Below are 21,661 nucleotides of genomic sequence, written 5' to 3'. Positions count from 1 at the left end.
TTTTTTGGTTCTTGGTTGCTCCGGGTGTGGCGCGCGCCGGCCGTCCGGTTTTGACGACGGGGCCTCATCGCCCGTGAAATTTACGCCGGACTCCTCGAATTGATGGTCCGAGTGCTGGGTTTCTAACCTTGCTTCGCGGCGTTGAATCTCTTGCAACTATTAATGGTTTTTTTTTAAGGATTCTACCCTTGTAAAAATAAAAAATTTCGGTGGTTATCAAATGGACTGCATTTTGCAATTAGGAATTACAATCTCTACCCCCTCCGTAAAAACACTTATGTACACAGGGAAACTAAGGGTACATACTTTGCTCTGAATCTGAGCTAGAAATTTTAGTTCCAAATATTGTAAAATGTACTCCAAATGATCATCTAAAGAGGAAAAAGATCTTCGATTACCTGTGAGACAAAATTGCCGGATTTTGATATAATCCGTTCTTGTCTCATCACTTGAAATTTGCGTATGAGAGTAAGCGAGTTTCCAAGCAAAGAATCTGCTACTTGCCATGTTATGATGTGGCAACACTGTTGTGATGATCATTGAAGATCATTGCGTGTCCCGGATGATCATTATGTCAATGTTTAATTTTTACCAGGGTATGCAATCACGGAAATTTTAATGAGAAATGTACCTCACTTACGCACACAGTGTCAAAAAGGTGTGTTTTCACAACAGGTGTTTACTTCCTTGTAATGTTTATTGATTTTAAAACTATATTTTACGATCATTTCAAACCGAATGCTTATCCTCTAGGAGGATATTTCATGGTTTATATCGATGCAATAACCGCGTTATTCTGTTAAGTGTATTTTGTGGAATAATTGAGGATCATAAATTTCGTATTGTCATTATTTTTTAGGTAGTAATTTCATGGTTTTTTCTGTTTGATTTCAGGTTCATGAATTATGTGACAATTTTTGTCACCGATACATAAGCTGTTTGAAGGGAAAAATGCCAATAGATCTAGTTATAGACGAGCGGGATACGTCGAAACCTTTACCAGAGCTCGGTGGTAGCACAAATGGTAACGACGGAAGGAGTAATGCAGATTCTACCTCACATACGGACGGAGCCAGTACGCCTGATGTGGTAAGTTTCGATAAAATAATTACTCATTTAACGTAAGAGGACCATGCAGCCTTGATAAGGAAAAACGCCGTAAGAACATTCAAGAGTTGCTAAATTTATCCGGATAAAATATGTATTTTTGAGGAAAGTTTTGAATATATTCCCTTGAAATTTCTAAGAATTTTTGGTCAAATTGTGAACAAAACTATGTGTAAGATTCAAAGAAAAATATGCATAAGTTTACCAAAAATTTCTTTTTTTTTCAAAGAAAATTTGGCAACGCCTGAAGGTTCATACGGCGTTTTTACTTAGCACGGCAGATGTGTGTGGTGACATGACCATATTCTAGGTGGCGGTAGCCACCCTGGCCCAATCCTAAAAAACTCCCCCTAAAAGTTGACGACCAAGAAAAAAAAAAAAGTCTCTACACGAAAAAGCCTGTAAGTTTCTTGTCTCGTCTTCATTGAGGAGTCCTCTTATTCTTTAGCAACCTAGGAAAATTTCCTGTTGGAACAATGCCCGTGCCGCTAAGGCCTGCGTTGAATGAAAAAACCGAGGAGCAGGGTTCCCATGAACTAACTCGGGTTCTGAAAAAAAGAAAAGACATTGAAGTGGTGGGAAGGATTAATTTAGGGCCAATCTTGAGACACTAACAGAGTATGACCTTATCTATTACAATTGAGTTAAAGCAGGGGGATAAGCGGTTTGGATTCGGCTCACCGGGTCAACAGCTAGAAGCAGTGGCGTGGCGTGAATGATCGATTATCGATATTTCCCCATTTGAATCCGCGGTAAAGAATCGATTGTGAAGGTGTTCGCTGCGAATACCTTGTTAATCGATCCTTTACCATAGATTTCAATGGTAGATCAATCGATCTATCGCAAAGCACGCCACACCACTGACTAGAAGTGCCTATTGGCTCCGCTTTCTGGCCGGGTACTCGGCTTCCTCCTCTTTCATAGACGTCAATCGGATCAATAAATCAATTTACAGAGAACCGACCAACCGGCACGACTAATAGGTCTAATCACACCGCAGTGTCTTTCCGTTCTCGTATCACAAACCGAGCCTTCTATTTTTGGTTTTTTCGTTTGCGAAAGTTCACTCAAATTGGATTAATGAATAAAAAATTGATTTTTGTCTCAGGAAATGTAGGTATCGAAAAAGCATCGCTGAATCTTCACAGATTTTAATTTGCTTTTTAATTAGAAGTCAACCCGACCAAGTATATTCGTGTGATTTTAAGCGTTAGAAGTTCGGACAATCCGTTCAAGCCCATAAGCGCAAATCCTCCAAGTCGACAGCCCAGAAGCGCAAATGGGACTATTTGCGCTTTTGGGCTGTCAATGTCGGAAATTTGCGCTTATGGGCTGTCACCCGGACATTCACCCCTGAAGAATCCTGTTAAAAAATCGTACTGGAGAAAAAAGTCTCTTGGATCTGGAGTTCAGACTCTTGAAAAATTTGTCAAGATAAAATACTCTTAATTCAATCGGATTTTTGTTTGAATTGAGAGCCAACCTCATAATTTAAGTGGATTTCCTTTTGATTCAAGGAAAAATCCGATTGAATCAAGAATATTTTTTGTCAATTTCTTCAAGAGTCCGGACTCGGAGGATAAAAGAGACTTCTTTTTCCAGTGTCCGGAAAACGGATTCTACAGTCTTCATAATTGGATCTTGCCATAAATTCATCTGAAAACCGTGTCCGCAGCACCGAGTGACCGGTCAGAGGAACTGTGAAGAGATAGCCGAGGATCCGAAGTAGTAACACTGCGCACTCGTATACTGGTATACTGGCACATACACCTGCAGGAACCGCTTCAAGATGTGTCGCTATGTTTTATGGCCGGCAGCGCAAGAATGCGCTGGCATCTGAAATTCCTCACCGCGTCTCATTGTGATCGGGTTTTAATTGCTCATTGTGCTAAATCAACATCAAAACTAACTCCTTCCCGCTCCCCGCCGCCCCTGGGATCATCCCTCGTCAGTCCACAAATCGCGTCTCGGTGCCGCCTCGACACTCTTTTTGACGAATTCTAGTCTTCTAATCTCGCCCTCGAGATCGGTGCGAAAAATAGCCTGCATGTCTCGGAATTTACACCGATAGAATTTTTACCGATTTATCGCGGCTCTCCCCCCCGCCGCCCCGCGGGCCGGCCCTTTGTCATCGGGAAACAATGAGCCTCTCCGGCCAGGTGACCGGTGCCCGGGTTAATTGAAAATTTTTATCTCAATCCCGACGACCGTCGCATATTTCTCGCGGTTCGCGGCTGTCGAAAAACTATTAAAACCCCTCGGAGTTTTTTCTCCGCTCTAATCGTGCGTCTATGTCTTCATTTGCTCGCTGCCTGTTCCCGTTGCCGTTGCGCTTGCACGTTCATAAAAATCGGTCCCATTCGATCCTGACGACGATTATCCGAGCCGAGGAATTCCTCGTCAATTACAGCCGGATTAAAATTTCAAATGTCAACTCCCTTTCACTCCCGCGCGGCGCGCCTCGCCCCGCCAGCGTTCGCCAAATCGTCGCCCTCCTGACATAAGGGCATCACTACACTTCGCGATGAACCCTGTAGTCCGTATACCTCAATGCTTTTCCGGGTTCATCTCAAATTGTAGTTGCGCCCTTATGTCAGCCAAGCGACGAAATGTGAAATCGGCGCTGATAAGCATCGTCAGCGCCGCGAGTAATGATCCCTTCGACGATTCCTGGACGATCCTCGCGAGTATTTCATTCCGTGCCCTACGTCGAGGCTCTGCCTTAAGCGGCTCTATTTGTTTTTGTCTCGTTAAACCCGGAGACGCTGGAGAACACACTCTTGTTAAAATAGTCGCGGTAATCTCTCGCACTTTGGAGAGCCACTCGAGCCTTTCCCAGGAACTTTCCCGCTAATTTTCGAGAAATTCCCTTTTCCCATTTCCCGCACATGAATTTCCCGGAAAACAATGATCCCCATTTTGACTGCCCGTGGCAAGTCCTTACGCTGACCGGCAAGGCTCGTGCAAATCCGTGCTGCCCCACTGAAAAAAAAAGTTACGGGCTATATGGACGCACCGTCCATTCCAGGCTTATAGGCCAAAAGTTCCGGGTGCTAGAGCCGTAGCTTCGATTGCCCCGGGTGCTACCCCCGGAACTTTCGGCCTCTGAGCCCGGAACGCGGACGGTATGTCTATATAGCCCGTAAGTATACGGCTTCCACGGCCGGAGTTTTTTTTTTTTTTTTTTTTTAAGTATCTGAATGTGCGATATTAAGCGCATGGACGTTGTAAGACAAGGAAAGCGTTTCCCTATTTACTTTTGGTCCTTACGCTGTTCGTACCGGTATAGAGAAAGTTCGTACGGTACGGATATATCCATACGCTTGGGATCATTGATTCTTACACCATGCACACATGCATCTGCTTCGATGCAAATCTAGGAAACAAACTGTTTCGATAAGTTTGGCTTACATACAAGGGGATGGAAATAAGTTACAAGTTGAGCCAAATACGTGACAAGTAACGATGCAAGTAGATTACTCATTCACAATCATAAATGATTCGACTGTTATGTAAGTGGTCAAGCATTAGAGTAATTTTAGGTTGATCTATTTCCAAAAATGTGTAGTGGCAGCACATGTCAGATTTGTCATTAAAATTTCACACTTTAATTGAGCTGCATAGCCATGAGGTTTCTCGGAATGGTTCGGGTATCGCGAGCACTCCGGCACGTCGAAATCATATTTCTGGGGTGGACTTTTCTCGGAAACCGATTTCGCGCTTTCTCGCCGGGCCAGCTTTCGACAAACAACCGCTGCAACGGAAACTTCAAACGGAAACCGCTGCTGGTGTTTTCGCCGAAGCGAAGAAGTTCGCGCGCCTTGGGTCGCTGCTGCTGGTGGTGATTAGCGAAACGGCAATTAAGATCCACGAGTCGGCGTGAAACTTCACACCGGAGGAGGCAGACTGTCAGTCATTGCGGTGTACCAGATCTGGATCCGTAAGCGAGGAACTCGTCGGGCCTCAAGGTCATCCCCCATTGCTCGTTGCTCGTGCTTTGCAATCTGGATCCGCCATCCGTGGTCGAGGAGGATGAATGGCATCGTGCGATCCCCGATGAATAGCGCGTAGCATGACTGGGAAAACGCGCGTTTGGAGAGCAGAAGCTGTGAATAACTTTTTTTTTTTTATCTTTTTAAATATATATACAGGGGATGAGGTAGGTTCTATGCACTGTCGTGCTAAGGAGGAACGCCGTACTCACTTTCAGACGTTGCCAAATTTCCTTTGATAAATCTCTAATTCTCGGAAAAATTTATAAATATTTTTCTCCCAATTTTACTGATTATTTTGTTCGTAATTTTATCTAAAACAACTAAAATTTTCAAAGAAGAATACGCATAAATTTCCTCAAATATGAATATCATCTGAGAGGAAGTTTGGCAACATTTGAATGCTCCTACGGCGCTTTTCCTTAGCACGGCCGGTACGAGGGCATACCTAACCTTTAGAACCGCAGTGATGTTCTCGAGGATGGTTAAATGCATCACGAATTGGTACTCGTCTGCAAAGTTGGTTTGCGTCATACCAGTTGGATCCTTGAGTGCAGTGGTGCAGGCAAAGTCTATTGCATTAATCAGTATTTTATTCGATGATGCACCCCTCTCCCTCCATGGTTCTGTTGAACGTCTCAATTTGAGTTAAATGCTCTACATCGCAAATCAGATTTTGCTCGGATTCTGAGTTCCGAGGCTATAGAATTCTTTAACCGTGTATTTGTTAAGCCTGGCCTAAATTGCTGAGAATCTAGGTTTTTCTGGCTAGGATTCTCGTGCTGAAGGAAAGAAATCAAAGTAAAAATTAATAAATAAATAAATACGAGCGGAGGTTGGCCAAGTTAGGTCAAAATATCAACTCTATCGGGCCCTGCGAAAAACGCCTTCAAATAGTAAGATAGGCAAGATGACTGCTTCAACGCGCGAATAGTTATCTACTCTTGTTTTTCGGCTCATTCTAGATGGTTCGCTCTGATAATTACGGAGAAGCTGCGATGCAGAAGGGAATGTTGAAATTTGACAAAAGTCGCACACGATACGGGTGATTATCTAGCAACTTCATATTTCGCGCGCATCTAGACGGATGATCAGGTTATTTTTGCGGGCGTATGTGAGAGGGCCTTTTCAACGGCAATGAGGTGTGGCAGGAGAGAAAGTCTGGCGGTGATGTGTCGCAAATCTCCGCTAATCCCTGCAAGATGGATGCGTTTGCAAACTGCGCCCCGTCGCACGAGCCGCGAACGCGAATTTGTCCGGACTCCTCTTTACGCACCAGGGCACCGGCCGCCAGACGGGCTAATATCGTCCACGAACAATTTAAACTTTTCACAGGATTAAAAATGAAGTGAGATTTGTCTTGGATCTTGTTTGTCGGGGCTCCGCCACCAGACAAATTTGACGCCCGACGCCCTTGCCAAATCGTCCAGATTCCGCGCTTCGATTTTGGATCAATGTGCGAATTTCTGAAAGCGCTCGTTGATGTCCAATCGATAGCTTATCGAACGATCATGATTGACAGAGCTTTTTTTTTTTTTATTTCAGGCACACTTGCACATTGATTGAATCCTAAAATGTGTATGATTTCCTTAGTTTTCACATTGTGAGACAGCCTTAGAGATTACGGCCCTTTCTGTTCTGACAGCCTCCTCACCGGAGGAAACCGTAGTCCAATGGATTTACTGTTTCTAATTGAAAAAGTCCAAAATGTCCGGCAAGTTTCTGTGGGGGCTCAACTTCAAAAGTCAGAAATTGGTTACTTTAACAATGCCATCAAGTTTTTAGCAATACCCTCGAACAAGGACATGGTTCAAAAGTGTGTCTGCTGATTCAAGTTTCGTCTTCCTGTGGGCTGAGAATGTTGCGCCTTAAATTCTGATTTTGAATTTTCTGAATAATTTTCGACTAGAATCATGCTGTTCAATGAACTCGATGAAAACTAAAAATGAATCGGTTTCTGTTAGATGGGCGTAAGTCCACCAACTCGTCAGTCCTAGCGTCCTGCGTGATCAACGAAAGCCAGGACCCACGAGATTTTGGACTTACGCCCTTCTAATAGAAATCGATTCAAATATGATCTGTGTATCCGGTGAAATAGCCAAATCGAATTTCGCCCAATTGATGGGGTATGATTCTCTAAATGGTCGATTTGACTTAATTTCAGTAAGCACATTCCGAGAATAGTGATTACTCCTGTACGATCATTGTTAAAAGTTCAGGTTTCTGGCACAATCTGACAAGTTTAAGTTCTCCTTGTTCCCTCTCTGGGTGAGTAATTGAACTTGTTGCGCTTTTCAGCACGTTGCCCGGAGGACGAGGCGAGCGCGGCGAAATTTTTCGGATGGATTGAGCAAAATGCCCGTTTGAGCAGGCGTCAAAAGCTATTAATAAAGAAAGGTGGATTAGCTGAGCTCGGAGACGGGCCAGTCGCGCCTCGGGGCTCGGGGCCGGGGCTGCCGGGGGCTCGGAATTAAAGCCAAAATTGAAGAAGAACAAAAAGCGGCGACTGAGTCATGCGCCTCTCCGAGGTAAATTAAGCAATTTCCGTGCGTGCTCGAAATGTGGATCCTAGATCTCCGCACTCCCGAATCGCGTCGTCCTCGTGTCGGTCGCTGTTCAGAATCGTTATTAATTTCCCTCGCGGCCGATTGCGGAGGGAACAGCGACCCCTGCCCCCCCCCCCCCCCCCGCCGGCGCACTCTCCGATTTCAGGTTGAACTTCAGAAATAATATAATATCAAGAGGAGCTGCGTAGAAGTTGGCGCGATTTCAGTCGGATAAAAGTATTTAACACCCGGGAATGATCCGGTGGAAGGACGGGGGGGGAGGGGAGGGGTGGCTGTGTACCGTATGCGCGTATAAGCAATCACATCTCAAGTTCTGAAATAGACAAGCGTGAGACATCCTTGCTCGCCCGACGTCCGGAGGTGGAGGTGTGGGGGGTTGGGGGCCGGAGCCGGGTCGATCCAACCCGCAAGCAACGCTATTTTAAAAATAACCGCCATTGCGAGAGGAACCACCGAGTTTTCATTTTAAACTTTTTCTAAAAATCGGCCTCCCACCCCCCGCCCCGCGCCCCGTCTTCGGCTGTCTCTCTCCCTCCGAGGTTTGGGACGCTCTTTCTCTGCCGTTCGTGTATTCCGTTTTCTCTCCTCCGTCGTCTCGGTTGACCCTCTGTCATGACCTGCCGCTAAATCTTGCCCGGTTCGATGGGTTTACTCCAGCGATTGACCTTTAGGCAAGTTCGTGTAGCATAATGTCATCGTGGTAACAGACGAATTGGATGCAATCATTCAGGTTTCAAATTCGGAATTTGAGAATTGTGCTTCATTACTAGTTTCTGAGTGCATAGAGCCTTGACTTTGGTTTGGACAGAGCGTATTACCAATGCTTGTATTTTGTCCTGTCGATTTTTCTAGAAAGACAATGAAAACCAAGTATTAAAGTCAAAATTTTAGGGGTCTCAGAGTAGAATTTAGACGATTGAAAATATATGAGGCACCTTTTATTTTCTGCGCCGCGCAAGGATATGATCTTTTTACTTGAATTTCCAATTGGACTAAGTTTTGCTGTGAGAGACCAGTGTCTCTGTCACGTCAATTAAAGCAGTATCTGCAGAGTGAAAATAATGGCACATAATGTTATTTCTAAAATGAGCTAAACAATTTTACATTAACAACAACAACAACAATATGAACTGTAATGTTAAAGTAAGTTATTAAAATATGAACATCGACAAAATAATCATATAGGCCGAATTAAGTTGGATATTCTTTTTTACAATGCTTTGCATGAGAAAGAAAACAAAAGTGGTAATTGCATCTTTTCAGAAAGCATACCGGTTGGAGCTTAAATTTGCTTCCGATTCATATAAAATGATAGGGGCATATCGCACCTCTTCGTATTCGTTTCTTACTCTATATTTGGTGCCTGACAATCTTAGAGTATGAGCTTTATGCTCGTATATTTTAATCAAATTTATGCTAATCCTAGGCTGACGTATAACCCTTTTTCGAATAGTGATTTAGTTTTGTAGATATCGATGTATCACCTTTTGATTATTTCATTCACATACATTTGTGTTCATTACTCCTGACAATCGGGATCATAATACACGTGGAACATGACTAACAGCTGTGAGCGAGAGCTGCCGATACGGGTAGGCTTTATTAAATTTTAATTATGGAAATGCGCTCAAATTTCTTCGCTCCGAAACAAGGGGGTTTGTTTATAATAATTCGGATTGTGGCGGGGCTGGTGAAAATGGCATAATTGCTAATACAGAAAGGGGGTTGAAGTGGATAAAAAAGGACCAGAAATAGGGGATTAGGAGGGGGGCTGGTCCTCGACTTGTTTTACTCCTCTTGTATCAAATTGACACCAATTATTGGGACCTCGCGCTAGTGGGAATGGGAGGGAGGGGGTGAGAAAGGAGGAAGGACTCGTCGTATCATCCCCTGGATCTCGACTCCCTGCCCTTGGCTGTATTCATGAGTTGGTGCCGAGAGGAGTTCGGGGTGCAGGAAGTGGGGTGTGAGGGGTTGGGGTGCGTCACTTTTTCCAATTCCAATTAGCTGCGCGTCTTGCTCGGTGACTCTCTGACGTGGTTGGTGGACGCCCGTCGCTGTCATCCATCTTGGAAATCGAGTTTTGAGCCCGCGCACGAGATCCAGAGCTTTTAACCTCATATCTAGGAAGTGGACGTAGTCTCAAGATCCGATGGTGCGGGCACTCGCAACTGAACGTATTTCAGCCAAATGGAACTATGAGCATTATGACGTTAGCCCTGTTATGCATGTATTCTTACGGATCTCAAGGCTCATGTCTTAATGCACATAGTTCCATTTGGCAGAATTACGTCCAACAGTACTTCCGTGCTAAGTAAAAGCGTCGTATGAGCATTCCAATGTTGCCAAATTTACTCATAGAAAATATTTCGTTTTGAAGAGAGTTATGAATATTTTTCCTTGAAATTTTCAGACTTTATATCAAATCATGAGCGAAATCCTATGAAAAATCCGAAGAGAAATATCCACAAATTTTCCTGAAAATTCTTGATTTTTTAAAGAAAATTTGACAACACCCGATGCCTCATACGGAGTGCTTCCTTAGCACAGGATCGCCCTATATTCCCTATGTCTTCTTTGTCCATAGCTTTGTCTATCAATTTTAACAATCAGCCGGCTGACCCACTTTGAATGAAAATTTTGTACAGTTACCGAGCGAAATGTTGAATCGTCCCAGGAGCGGCGAATGACAAGTCGGTCGGACTCGCTGCACGGAGGAGCGCTCAAGCTCAAAGTTGCTGTGGCGGGACAAAGCTCGTTTGCGCAATCATGATGGGGCATAGAAAATAGAGTCAAGAGCTGAAACAATATAAGCGCTCGATAAATCGATTATCTTGTAGGAGTTGGAGCTTTACAAGAGTAGCTGGGGTGCGCCCAAGCGCCAGGCACTGGGCTCCGAGCGCGGCTTCTGTAGATAAGACGCTCGTCGCTCGTGGTGTAGTTTCCGCGTAAACAAATGAATTGCTGTACTCAGGCGCTTTGTGGATCCACCGATTATCTCTTGCTGCACGATATTTTTATCAGAGCCGCTACGGCCGGCTCGGGCGCAGCGGGCATGCAAACCGCAACACAGCCGCGACCTCACTCTCTTCACAGCGCTCACTTTCAGATAGCAGTTTCGCTCTGGATTTCTGGGCATTTTCAATCTAATCCCAATTTTCACTCATCGTCCCAATCCAATTGTCAGCAAACGTCAATTTCATCAATATACTTCGCAGTGCATCGTGAAATGTTCAGTGGCGATTCTAGAAAGTTGGCACCACTGATGTTCCTCCAGTAAAATGTTGTTAAAACAATCGATTTTTCACCTCAAATCGATATATTTTTTGGATTTCAATGGAGGAAAAACAATGTTGCCAACGTTTAATATTCGCGACTGGATATTAGTATTTACAACTTAGTATTTCTTCTGCCTCATGCACTAGAGAGAAGCTTCCAGTTACTACGCGGTCGTTAGGTTGATTATCCTCTTCCAGCCTCTTATTGCCTCTTATTTACCTTTAAAATTACACATTTTGACCAATGTTTGGATAATCTCAAACGAAAGTTTCAAGATCTTGGAGAGCTTGTTACCGCTTCAACAGGATACTCTTCTTTGGCAGGCAAACCTCTCAAAAAAAATTATAAAAAAGGAATACTGAAAACGTATCCATTCTTTTTTCTTTTTTTTGTCGCCCGAGATACGATTAAAATTGCAAGCAAAAATTACGGTGACTAATCAATTTTTCGTCTTTCCGGGGAAAATTAGTCACCCTGTGGCTAAAATAAATTTCCAAGAATATATTTTGGAAATCTCGAAGCTGCGCAAAAAGAAATAACGAAGTGCCTTTCGTAATTTTTTGAGGGCCCTCGTTCGGACCCGGAATGCTAAACGACGACGAAAATTTGACCGCGACTTAAGCTCCGATGAACACAATGGTCCCCCCGATCCCGACCCGAGAAATCAAGAGACGACAAAGAGGAGTTAATATTTTTGACGTGAATTCCTCATATTTTTAGAAGAGACAAATCTTTAATGGTGACACTTGTCAAAATACAGCTCGACGAGACTATGACTCTTCCCTTAAGCCCCGGAGACGAGAGGAGAGCTCGGTGGATCTTTGTCATTGCCTCATTGGCAGGGGTGTCGGGGGGAGGGGCCAGGAGAAGGGGGGGGGCAGCATATTTATTTTTAAGAGTCTCGTGTCAAGTCTGACTGCCCAACATTCGCGCCATCTCGGCAAAATGTCGACAGCGACAACGATCGGTCATTGATCGGGTGTCGTTATCATTTTGTCAGCTTTCGTCTGAACCCCAAGTGCTGTGAAGCGCTGCATTTCATCAACGACTATATTGTCAAGATACTTTTCATCCGGATTTTCTTATTTTTTTAAGGAAAAGTTGAAAATTCTAAAGCTGAACTTGAAACTCTCGAATTCGCTGCTAATACCCCAGTCTTTCTAATCCATATAAAAATAGGTATTCATAGCGTCCGATTCCCAGTGGTACCTTTCAAAGCAGTTTTTCCCCACTTGTATTGGAATTCTCCAAATTTTCTTGTATTGAAAAAGGCTTTTAAAAATAGTCTCCTTTTCTTAGGGCAAAAAAGCTTTAAATTTAGTTTTAAAACAGGATTAAGTTTTTTTACGCTTGAAGGGGAAAAAGATTCCATCACTGTGGATATTGTGGGTGTAGATTTTTGCGCTTGAACACTATCACAATTTTAGATAGTGAGACCCTTTTGCAGTAATGTCAGAAGTTGCTCCTTTCAAAGGAAAAAATTGTCCAATTCTCCTAAAATGTTTCTCGCGCACGGTTCAAATACAACGATCTTAGTGTCTCAACCACTGACCGATATCTCCCTCCGAACATCATAATTACTCTCCTCCATTCGTTAAGCAAGCAATGAGTTAGCGACGGTGATTCATATTGCAGACAAATGTGAGCTATCTTGAAAATTTTAGCTCGTCTATTTCACTGCCTCTGACTGAAAGTACTGCGACGACTCAGCAACTTAATAAATTCACCACACCCCCTTCCTCCCCTCTAATGCTCTGCTTTACGTTTTCAAATGTTTCTTTTGAAGCCTTACGCTCCGGTAAACCTCTGCTTGCATAATTAGAAGAGGGCCGATGCTGCGGTTAGAGATGGCGAATATTGAGATACCGGTTTGGAATTTGTCATCCACCTTTCGGGCCTCGTCGCCAACTCGAGGAGGTTTATTTGAGACCTCATTTAAAAACTATAGGAAACGTCGAATTTTCGTAAGATTAGGCATCAAGGCTCAGTCCAATGAGCGGACCGAGCGAATAACGAGCGAGTAGACATGCAAGTATTTCATCAATGAATTTTCGGGTAAAAATGAAATGCACGTCGCCCGTACCTCCGCTTTTTCCTCAATTAAAATATTTACTGCACATATTTGTCTGTCTCCGAGGGCGCTTCATTCTTAAACGAGGAATTTCGCTTTATTTATCGATTTTTTATGCGGCATGCCGCCGTCCGATGAACCGAGAAGGGAACCAAAATTGCACTGCTTGATCAAAAAAGTATATCCTGCGGTGGACGTAGCTATAAAAAAACCTATCTCCCTTCGGACTCGCGTACGGACGTACGCGTTTTTTTAAAACAATTAAACGAGGATAGATTTTTTTCCGTGGGGGGCTTGCAATTTTTTGAATGTCTCTGCTTTGCCGTTACGTCGCAGCTGTTTCCTCGCGATTTTTTTGCACAGATTATGACTTAATGCGACGCCGGCGCCAGAACAAAGCGCTTCAACTGTGACAGTCTCTTAAAATCTTCAAAATTCGTCAAATATCATCAGCTGGAGAGACTGAAAAAACCAAATCCAGAATTTGAAAATGCCGAAGTAATGAACTGGAGTACTTCCCTCTCGCCTGAAAATAACAGGATATCACTGCGTACTGCCTAAATGTACACCAGATAGCCTGACTTTGTTCTAGACATGACGTGATGTGACGGTTTTTTCTTCCACTGTCATCTCTATGAACACGTAGCCTTTTTACGAATTTGGGATTGAAATTGTTGGTCTTGACTAATATTTTGGTCTCAGAATGTTTCGCATGCTTTTGCAAACTATACCATCAAACGTAGTCATACCAATTACATGGCTTCATCGATCCATATAGATAAACATATTTGAGCCTTGACAATTTCTTCCCCCTTTTTGCGAAAAATGTGTAAAAATGAGTCTGCGTGTACTTACTCCCCTTGTGTCGCCCCAGCTCATCTATGGCAACGGAGTCAAAGGTGTGACGTGCAGTCGCACAGCCAGGTAAAAAGTGCCAAACCGTAGGGAGAGCTTTGGACAGTTTCTGTGTCACGTGCGATATGTCACGGGAAAGAATTTGCGGGGCAACCTTTGAGCTGAATTTGTTGATTAAATGACCTTTGCTAAAACAATTAACCTGGGTATAGGTGAGTCATTAAAGTCGGAAGAATGCAATTAAGAGCTCTGCGAGCTATTTAAAACCAAATCGATTTCGACGCTGGCGCGGGGAGGCCGGTCCACACCGCGCCGCCGTGACGTCACGCGCGCGGACAGTCTCCGCTCCTACGACTGGCAGCAGCAGCAGGGGAAGAAGAAAAAATCGCTACTTTGTCAACAGTTCAAGATGTGAAAGAATGTTAATTCAACACGACGCTGCGTAGAATCCATTAGCGTTCGTCTCTTGAATTTTGTCGCGTTTTCCAGCGCCGTCGTCGGGTCTTAAAAGCGTCCACCGCTCTCGCGGCCTCAGACGCCTGGCCTGACGCTTCCCTCATTTCCCGAGTCTCGCGCCACGCCGATGCCCATGCCAGAAGCTCGGCAACCAGTGAAAGAACCTCCTATCATCCGTGGTAACCTCATGGACTTACGATGTTTTTGCTAGGCATGGAACATCTTGTCGCCTTGCTGACGTAAGGACGTAACTACACTCGACGATGAACGCTGTTGTCCAGATAACTCGATGCTTCCTCGAGCTCATCTCTGTTGTTACGCCTTTTCGTCAGCAGAGCGACGAGATGTTCCATGCCCCGCGATCTTCACGCGCTACGGCTACGGCCCCAGCCTGGACGGGTATCTGTGAAATGCTGCCTCGATGCTTTCGTATCTCGGTTCAAACGGAATTTTAATTCGAAATTTTGCTCAAATTCGATCCACCCGTCACCGGTCGCCTCTCGAAGCTCTTGTTTTGACAGAGGCATTCGTTCGGCTCTCGGATAGACACTCTCCTATCAACTGGTTTCTGAAATGTGTTCCTGGCTCGACCAAAACTTGAAAACAGCTGACAGTATTCAAGATATTAGTCTACAGGCTTTTAGCAATTTTCCTCGTTTCGGTTTAAGCCCAGCAGGCAGATTTTATCTTAAAAATTCCCTCAAGAAACAACGTTCATGATCATATTATTGCTAAAATTTAAACTGTGTTTTTTTTCTCAATTAAGGCACCATCCACGCGAGACTAAGATTAATTTTTCCTTTCCAATCATGGAACCAGTCCTAAACTACGCTAATGGAACCTCCCTATAAGCGAAATTTTCTATACTCGAGTAATTTCAGCGCAAGATTTTGCTGATGCGTTTACGTTCGATTTAAGGCGAGGGGTTGTCATTTCCTCAAGACCACCTCCAATTTGTAGACTTGTAATTGTTGAGGGAAGGGGTTAAGATGGGTTAGCTTTCAGTCTTGCTGACTCTTCCCTCTACTTCAATATCATTTTTCAAAGGAGTAACCAAAAGGAGTTTATCGAAATTAAAACTGAGTCTAAACGTATAGGTTGCCAATGTTTTCGCACGTTTGAAATGTTTTGAGCCCGGAGAACTGACGTGAGCGGGCGCCTTTGAAATCGGATGTAGGCTGCTCCTCTGTTGCGCCAGAACGGTCAAGGATTACAAAGAGAGAAAATATAAAATTACCGATGGATGGGTCAAGCAAAGACCACCAGAGCCGCCCGCCTAGTGGGAATCATCGGCAGGACGGGGTTAAAGCAAACATTAGACGGGGGTGGAAAAAAGTTAGGATTCCAGTTGAAATTAAGAGCTCATAATACTGTTGGACTAGCCGCGGAGGAAAATGTATGCAAATCCCATTACCTTCTGGACTGTAACACATACCGTCCAAGATTAGCACCCTCCCGTTCTGCGCTCGGGAAAAAACCTTGCTCCTCTTGCATAAGGACATAACTGATTCTCGAGTTGAGCCATATTGTTAGTATAATGCCATGCGTTTCAGGGCTCATGTTGGAATGTAGATATGCCCTTACGTCATAGGGACGATGAAAAGCGTTAGGATGGAGGCTCGAATGGCCGAGCGTAAATGGATTACAAAACAAAACAACCGCTTCCAAACGCTTGAATTTATGGTAGGAATGATTCCGGCCGCGGGTCCCATCCATTCGAAAGTTAAGGGCTCTTTCAGCCCCTGAGGACCCGCGTTGGACGGACGCCTCCATTGTGCGGCGCCCGCGGAATCCCTGTCAACTCTTTCCGTCCCTTTCAGGCCGGTGGTTAGTATTGGGGTGGTTTGTGAGCGGTTGGATATCTTCATTGACGACCGCGTGATGAGTTTCGGCTTCAGGTTGGGTTTCCATCGTGAAGCTCTTTGAAGCTTGCGGCCGAGTTAATCGCTCGGTTCCGGTGCGATAAATCGCCGGTTTAACTTTTCTTCTATTTGAAGTGTCCTTTATCCCTTCAAGACTGAGAGGCGAATTAGGTCTCTGAAAATAGGAGTGGAATAAGGTCATGAGAATGGCCTCCGAGCTATCCGCAAGAAAAGCACCGATAAGTTCGCCTTCAATTTCTAATGTAGGCAACGTGGGCCTCAAATGTGTCGATAGAGTGGTATCCTCGCGCCTGCGCTACGCGCATACTTTTACAGCCATCTACGGATGTTTCTTGTTTCTTGTTTCTCGTTCGTATGGTGCATAAGACTTCAGCGTAAGACTTATTATGCACGTATATCTGCACTCAATTTACCACTTACTTACATCACACCGTTTGAAACTGAAATGTAGTTTAGTATTAAAAGTATATGAATAAGATTAAATAAATCGTTTTCCTTTCGTTTATTCTGGATATGAATAAATCGTGAACGTTTAGGAAAGGCTCGGATGGGTGGCATCCGGAGTTTCAGGAATGCTGGGAGAAAATTTCGAGGCGTCAGAAGTGCGGTCTGCTCGGAGCGGAAATTTCAAAATTCCACCCCAGACTGCGGAGTGCTAAGGAGAGCTTAAAAATTCAGGCATGAATCAAAACGGGGCTTAAATTTAGACGTGTCCGATGCCGCATGCATGAGGGGAGGATGAAAATAGTCGGATAACTGAAATTCTGAAGTGAGGAAACACTAATTTTAATATATCCTGTGCAAGTCCCGTCGGACGGAGGAGACGAAGCAAGCCCGCGGGCAGGGCCGTCAGCCTCACCGAAAAGTCGATTAAGTCGTGGGGAGGCCGGCGTCGGTCGGGCACGGCCCGACAACCGGGGGCGAGGTTAAAAATGGACCGAGTGTCGTCGGTTGCGTCGCGACGCTCTGTCTCGTTGCGGCGGCGTCGACGCGACGCTGCTGCTCCCTGGCGTCGCGGAGAGGAACTAGGAACGGCGCGGCCCGAAGTTGCGTTGCGGAACGGAACAAGCGAACGTCGAGTCTTATTGTCGATGTAATTATTTTTAATTGCGAGATTGTGCCCCTCGTCGCCCCGCACTCGTGCGATTGATGCCATTTTGGCGCAGCCAAGAGGAAAATTGTGGACAACGCAGCGGTGCCACGTACGGATATGATTTAATGGTTCTCCGGCCCAACATTCGTCGGTGGAAACTATATTTTTATCGGGGAAATTCGCAGTTTTAAAATTTTTAGATTCCAAGTGGTCTTCCGTTAGAAAAATTGCCGTTTTGCTGCGTATAATTTCAGAGCAGATGAGATGAGTGCTCAGGAGGATTCATTGCTCGGTTTCGTTTCCCCTGTGTTCGCTATAAGAACGTGCAACTACCTAGACTGTAAAACATCATATCGACGGTAAAACTAAAGAAACGCACACATTTGTATTGAAGTCGCGGACTTCCTGTCATAACGGATGATTATGTTTTGGTGACCAATCATCATTTTTACACAATTTCAGTTGGTTTGTTTTAACTCTGCCAAGAAAAGGAGTATCCATAAAATGTCTTGCAGGCGGAACATTCGATGCAATATGCTATTGCCAAAATATAACACGAGTGGAAATTTTGAAACAACGCAAACGAGGTGGATGTTTTGTTACTTACATTCTTGACGCCATAGGAGAATAAAGCCTGATAAGGGCGGACTGGTTCCATATTTTCTGGAGGCGGAAATCAGGATTGGGAGTCCCGGAAAAAGTTCAGAGGAGACCCTGAGATAGGTCCAGCAAGAATTCTCAAGAAGTTCAATAGGCTCCTGAATTTTGATAAAAGAGACCTTAGCAGAAAATTTTTACGATCCATAATAATGAAAAAAGGAAGGCACCTTTCGCTCCCAGAAGTTAGTTGATGCCTGCACTCTCTGCAAGTTCTCTTTAATTCTTATTTTCACTTCAACCCGACGTCGCACCTCCATTCTTTGTATCCCAAAATCTTCTCAGCAATTCATCGTCGGCCAATCCCAGCGGTCATTTTACGTTGCGAGGTCTGGGCACTTCCGCGCAGGCAGCCTTGCTGTCGCAATCTTCCGCCATTTTCCGCGGGTCTCGGAGGGCTCCCTGGGTCCCGCCACGGCCTGTAGTTCCCTCTCACGATAATTAACAATTTAATTAAGTGTGTGCGACTTTGTTTAGGCCAGTGCGCGCTTCGAGCCCGAAGGAACTACGCTTAGTTAGACGCTTTAATCTCCTCGGCCCCAGCTCGCTCCAGCTCCTCAAATCTTGGACGCTCAGGGTTGAAAGAAATCGCAGGAAATTTTAGCATTTTCTTGCACGAGCATCCGGTCGAATACTCGCATGAAACTGACAAATTTTTCCCTAGTATATACCACACTCTTTTCTTCAAAAACTTTTAATCAATGAGCTCTGTATAAAAGCTATCAAAATGTATTCTAAACCTAGCCAAGCGGTAAAATAAATCTCGAAGTCACGATTCTTTTAGGATCCCCTGACCGGTCTTCGCGTATACTCTTTTTTCCTGCTACTATTATAAGTCGACCGACTGAATTATTCTCACTATCTGTTGTTATAGAGTGGGATGATCCAGTCAAGTACCGTCTCAGCGAGCTGATTAAACTCACATTTTTCGTTCCGTTGTTGGTGAGACGCGTGATTCATTCGCCCGGCTCGATGAGCATGCACGCTTAGTTGCAATGAAAATGCATTCTGCAATGACAATGAAGGACTGAATTTTCCTAAATGATGACGCCATCTGTATCCAATAACTTTTGATAGTCTTGCCTGATTGATTACGAATTGCCCTTCGTTCTGTAGGTATAAGACTCCTTTAGTATTTTGATGATGATGGAAACTTCTACTTCCATCATTTTCTTTCGAGAGAACTTCCAGGCTACACCTCCTCTTGCATTCATATTGACTTCTCAGTAACGTGTTTAGCAGTTCATCTAACACGTTTACGAGGAATGTACCATTCTTTAAAGAAACCGCCCTTAACCTTAAGCAATCTATTATAGATGAGGTAACGTAGAGTACCTATGGGGAGAGTATGGACACGTCGAAATATGGAGCTCTTGTGGCCCAAAAAGGCAGCCAACCGTCAGACACGAAAAACCTCTAAAAACGCCGCACCCTGTCTTCAGATTCCAATGTCGAACCAGGATGCTCAAGAATGTTCAATGATCAAAAATGAGAGTCCCTCTTCAAAAAGTAGTACATTTATGCACAAAAACCAAGTCAACTCTTCGGATATTTAAAATTCATAGGTTGGTTGCCCTTTTGGGCCATGAAAGCTCCGTGACCTAACCTCCAAATGTCCACATGTACACACTCTCTCCACAGTACTCTAAAGCAACCTTACCTAGGATCGTTCGATATCGATTATTCCGCATACATCTAAATGGGCGAGGCGATGCCCGGTGTTGCCAACCTTTAAAATCGACTCTACGCGTTGTTCAGCAGCCAACAAGTTGAAAAGTGACTGGTGATGCCCCGAAAGTAGGAGTTGCCATCTTCGTCGCAGGTGCGGCGCGGCGTCGTCAAGTCCACTTTGATTCGCACCCAGCGTCCTCGGAACTATCTGTGAAACGGTGAGGTTAAGACGGTGAACTTGTCGCTGGCACCTCCTCCGCTCCCTGTGCCAGGTCCCGGCCCCGGCACTTAGTCGATCCGGGAATCCTTACGCCGGGCATCGGGACTTGGACTCGAGAGCTTTCCGTCGTCGGCGACTGCGACCACTCGACTCGAGGTGCGCTCACACGCGGGCCGCCGCTGCGTGCTGCGTGTCGCGTCGAATCTTCATCATCCCGCCGCGGCTTATCTTATCTGAAAGGCCCTCTTAACACTCCCCGTCAAGTCTCTGTACTCGCCGCGTCTGGCGAGTGCGAGTGGCGAGTGGCGAGTGGCGAATGTGTCCCCGCCTTGTAAACGCAGCGCGCGAGGAAAGGAAAACCCGAACCAATTTGTATCGGATTTATCTCCCGAACATCTCTCCCGGTTGTTTATCCTCGAGTTCGTTTCTCAGTCAGGGCGCGCGAATATTGTAAATTGCCTCATTATGGAGCCCGCTCGCCAGAGTGGGCCGGAAAATCCGCCAAATCCCCCGCGGGCGAGTGATTATGGCGACGCCGCACACTGGACCAAGTCCACAGGAGAGGTCGGACAAAATTTGGAAACTTCACACGCTTATAACTCTATTTATAGAAAGTTATGAGGTTCAAAAAGTGGCTTCATTGGTTTTCTCGTGAAATTTGCTTCTCGAAGCACCCCTTGAACTTTAAAATGTGAAGGAATAAACATCAAAATTCGCAGTTTTTGTCTAAAATTGGATGATCGACCTCTCTAATTGACTCGATCCACTGTGCGGCGGGAGGCAACAGTGCCGAGAGCGCGGACGCACTAAATAAGCAGATTAACTGCGTCCTCCTCTCATTAGTATTATCCACCACCACAGAAATAGATTTGAACTCTAGATAGATCCACCTTTCCTTGCTGGTTGACGAAGCTGATTGGTTCTGAAAGCCGTCCGGATGGCGCGCACCGCGGAGGGGATATTGTTTAAGATCCGCAGAGAGGAGGGTACCGATGTTGGGGAAAACGGTTCGGTTGTTGCGCTATTCGCTCGGCTCATGACTGTACTTACCTGTAATCTGTTCGCACTTTTTACAGACAGACTTGAGTGTGATACTGGAGGTGCTTAACATTTGTGTCGCTACCTTGGATACCTAGCAATTGACAAGAGGACCCAACAACGTGTCGTATTAAGTAGAGACCGGTGACTCCTCCATCCGCAAATTTTCTTAGGAATTTTTTTATCTTAATAAATTTATGTTAATAATTTTTCGGGGATTTGAGATTTGCTCCCAGCTTGACAAATTTCTCATAATCCGAAACCTTCGCTGAAAAAATCTAGAGCCCAAAAACAATGATCATTCTCCCTCCCCCAATATTATTCTTAAACCTCACGGTTGGAGCTACAGGCATAATTACGGTCAATTCTTAGGGAGCGCAAGTTGTTCAAAAGACGTTATATTCGCTTGCGGGAAAGAAAGGGTCAAAGTTCAGAAAAACTTTATGAAAATTCACCAAAATTGGACGTAAGAAGGTTAACTTGGAAGTTTGTCCACACTCTTCCCAAACGATAATGTGGATATTTACTTGGCATTGAATAAACTGCAGCTCTGGAATATTTTCGTCACTGCAGCCGGCTACTCACTTGTATCATTCCAGCACTCGATAGTTGAAATATCACAGGGTTTTCGGTCCGAATCCAATCTCAGCAATGCGATCCGCCAAGCCAAATGTGGTCACATGGTGGACACATTTGCCGGCGGGTCAAGACTCAAGGGGCGAGTCCGAAAATTCGAAGAAAAAAGGGAAAAGGCCCCGACCGGTGCTGGGAC

At 44.8% G+C, this 21,661-nt stretch overlaps 1 protein-coding gene across 5 annotated transcripts in view; it reads left to right on the top strand.

Annotated features, from left to right (window-relative positions):
• The window catches only part of hth (Meis homeobox homothorax), a 386,117-nt gene that overhangs the window by 165,766 nt on the left and 198,690 nt on the right, over nt 1-21,661 (top strand). For all 5 annotated transcript variants that reach the window (XM_072301815.1, XM_072301818.1, XM_019061762.2 and 2 more), the window contains one exon: nt 895-1,089. In XM_072301815.1, coding sequence (XP_072157916.1) covers nt 895-1,089 — 195 coding nt within the window. The remainder of the gene's footprint in view (nt 1-894; nt 1,090-21,661) is intronic.

The sequence above is a fragment of the Bemisia tabaci genome, chromosome 6, assembly GCF_918797505.1.
Source record: "Bemisia tabaci chromosome 6, PGI_BMITA_v3".
NCBI lineage: Eukaryota > Metazoa > Arthropoda > Insecta > Hemiptera > Aleyrodidae > Bemisia > Bemisia tabaci.
This window is presented reverse-complemented; position numbering and strand designations above follow the sequence as displayed.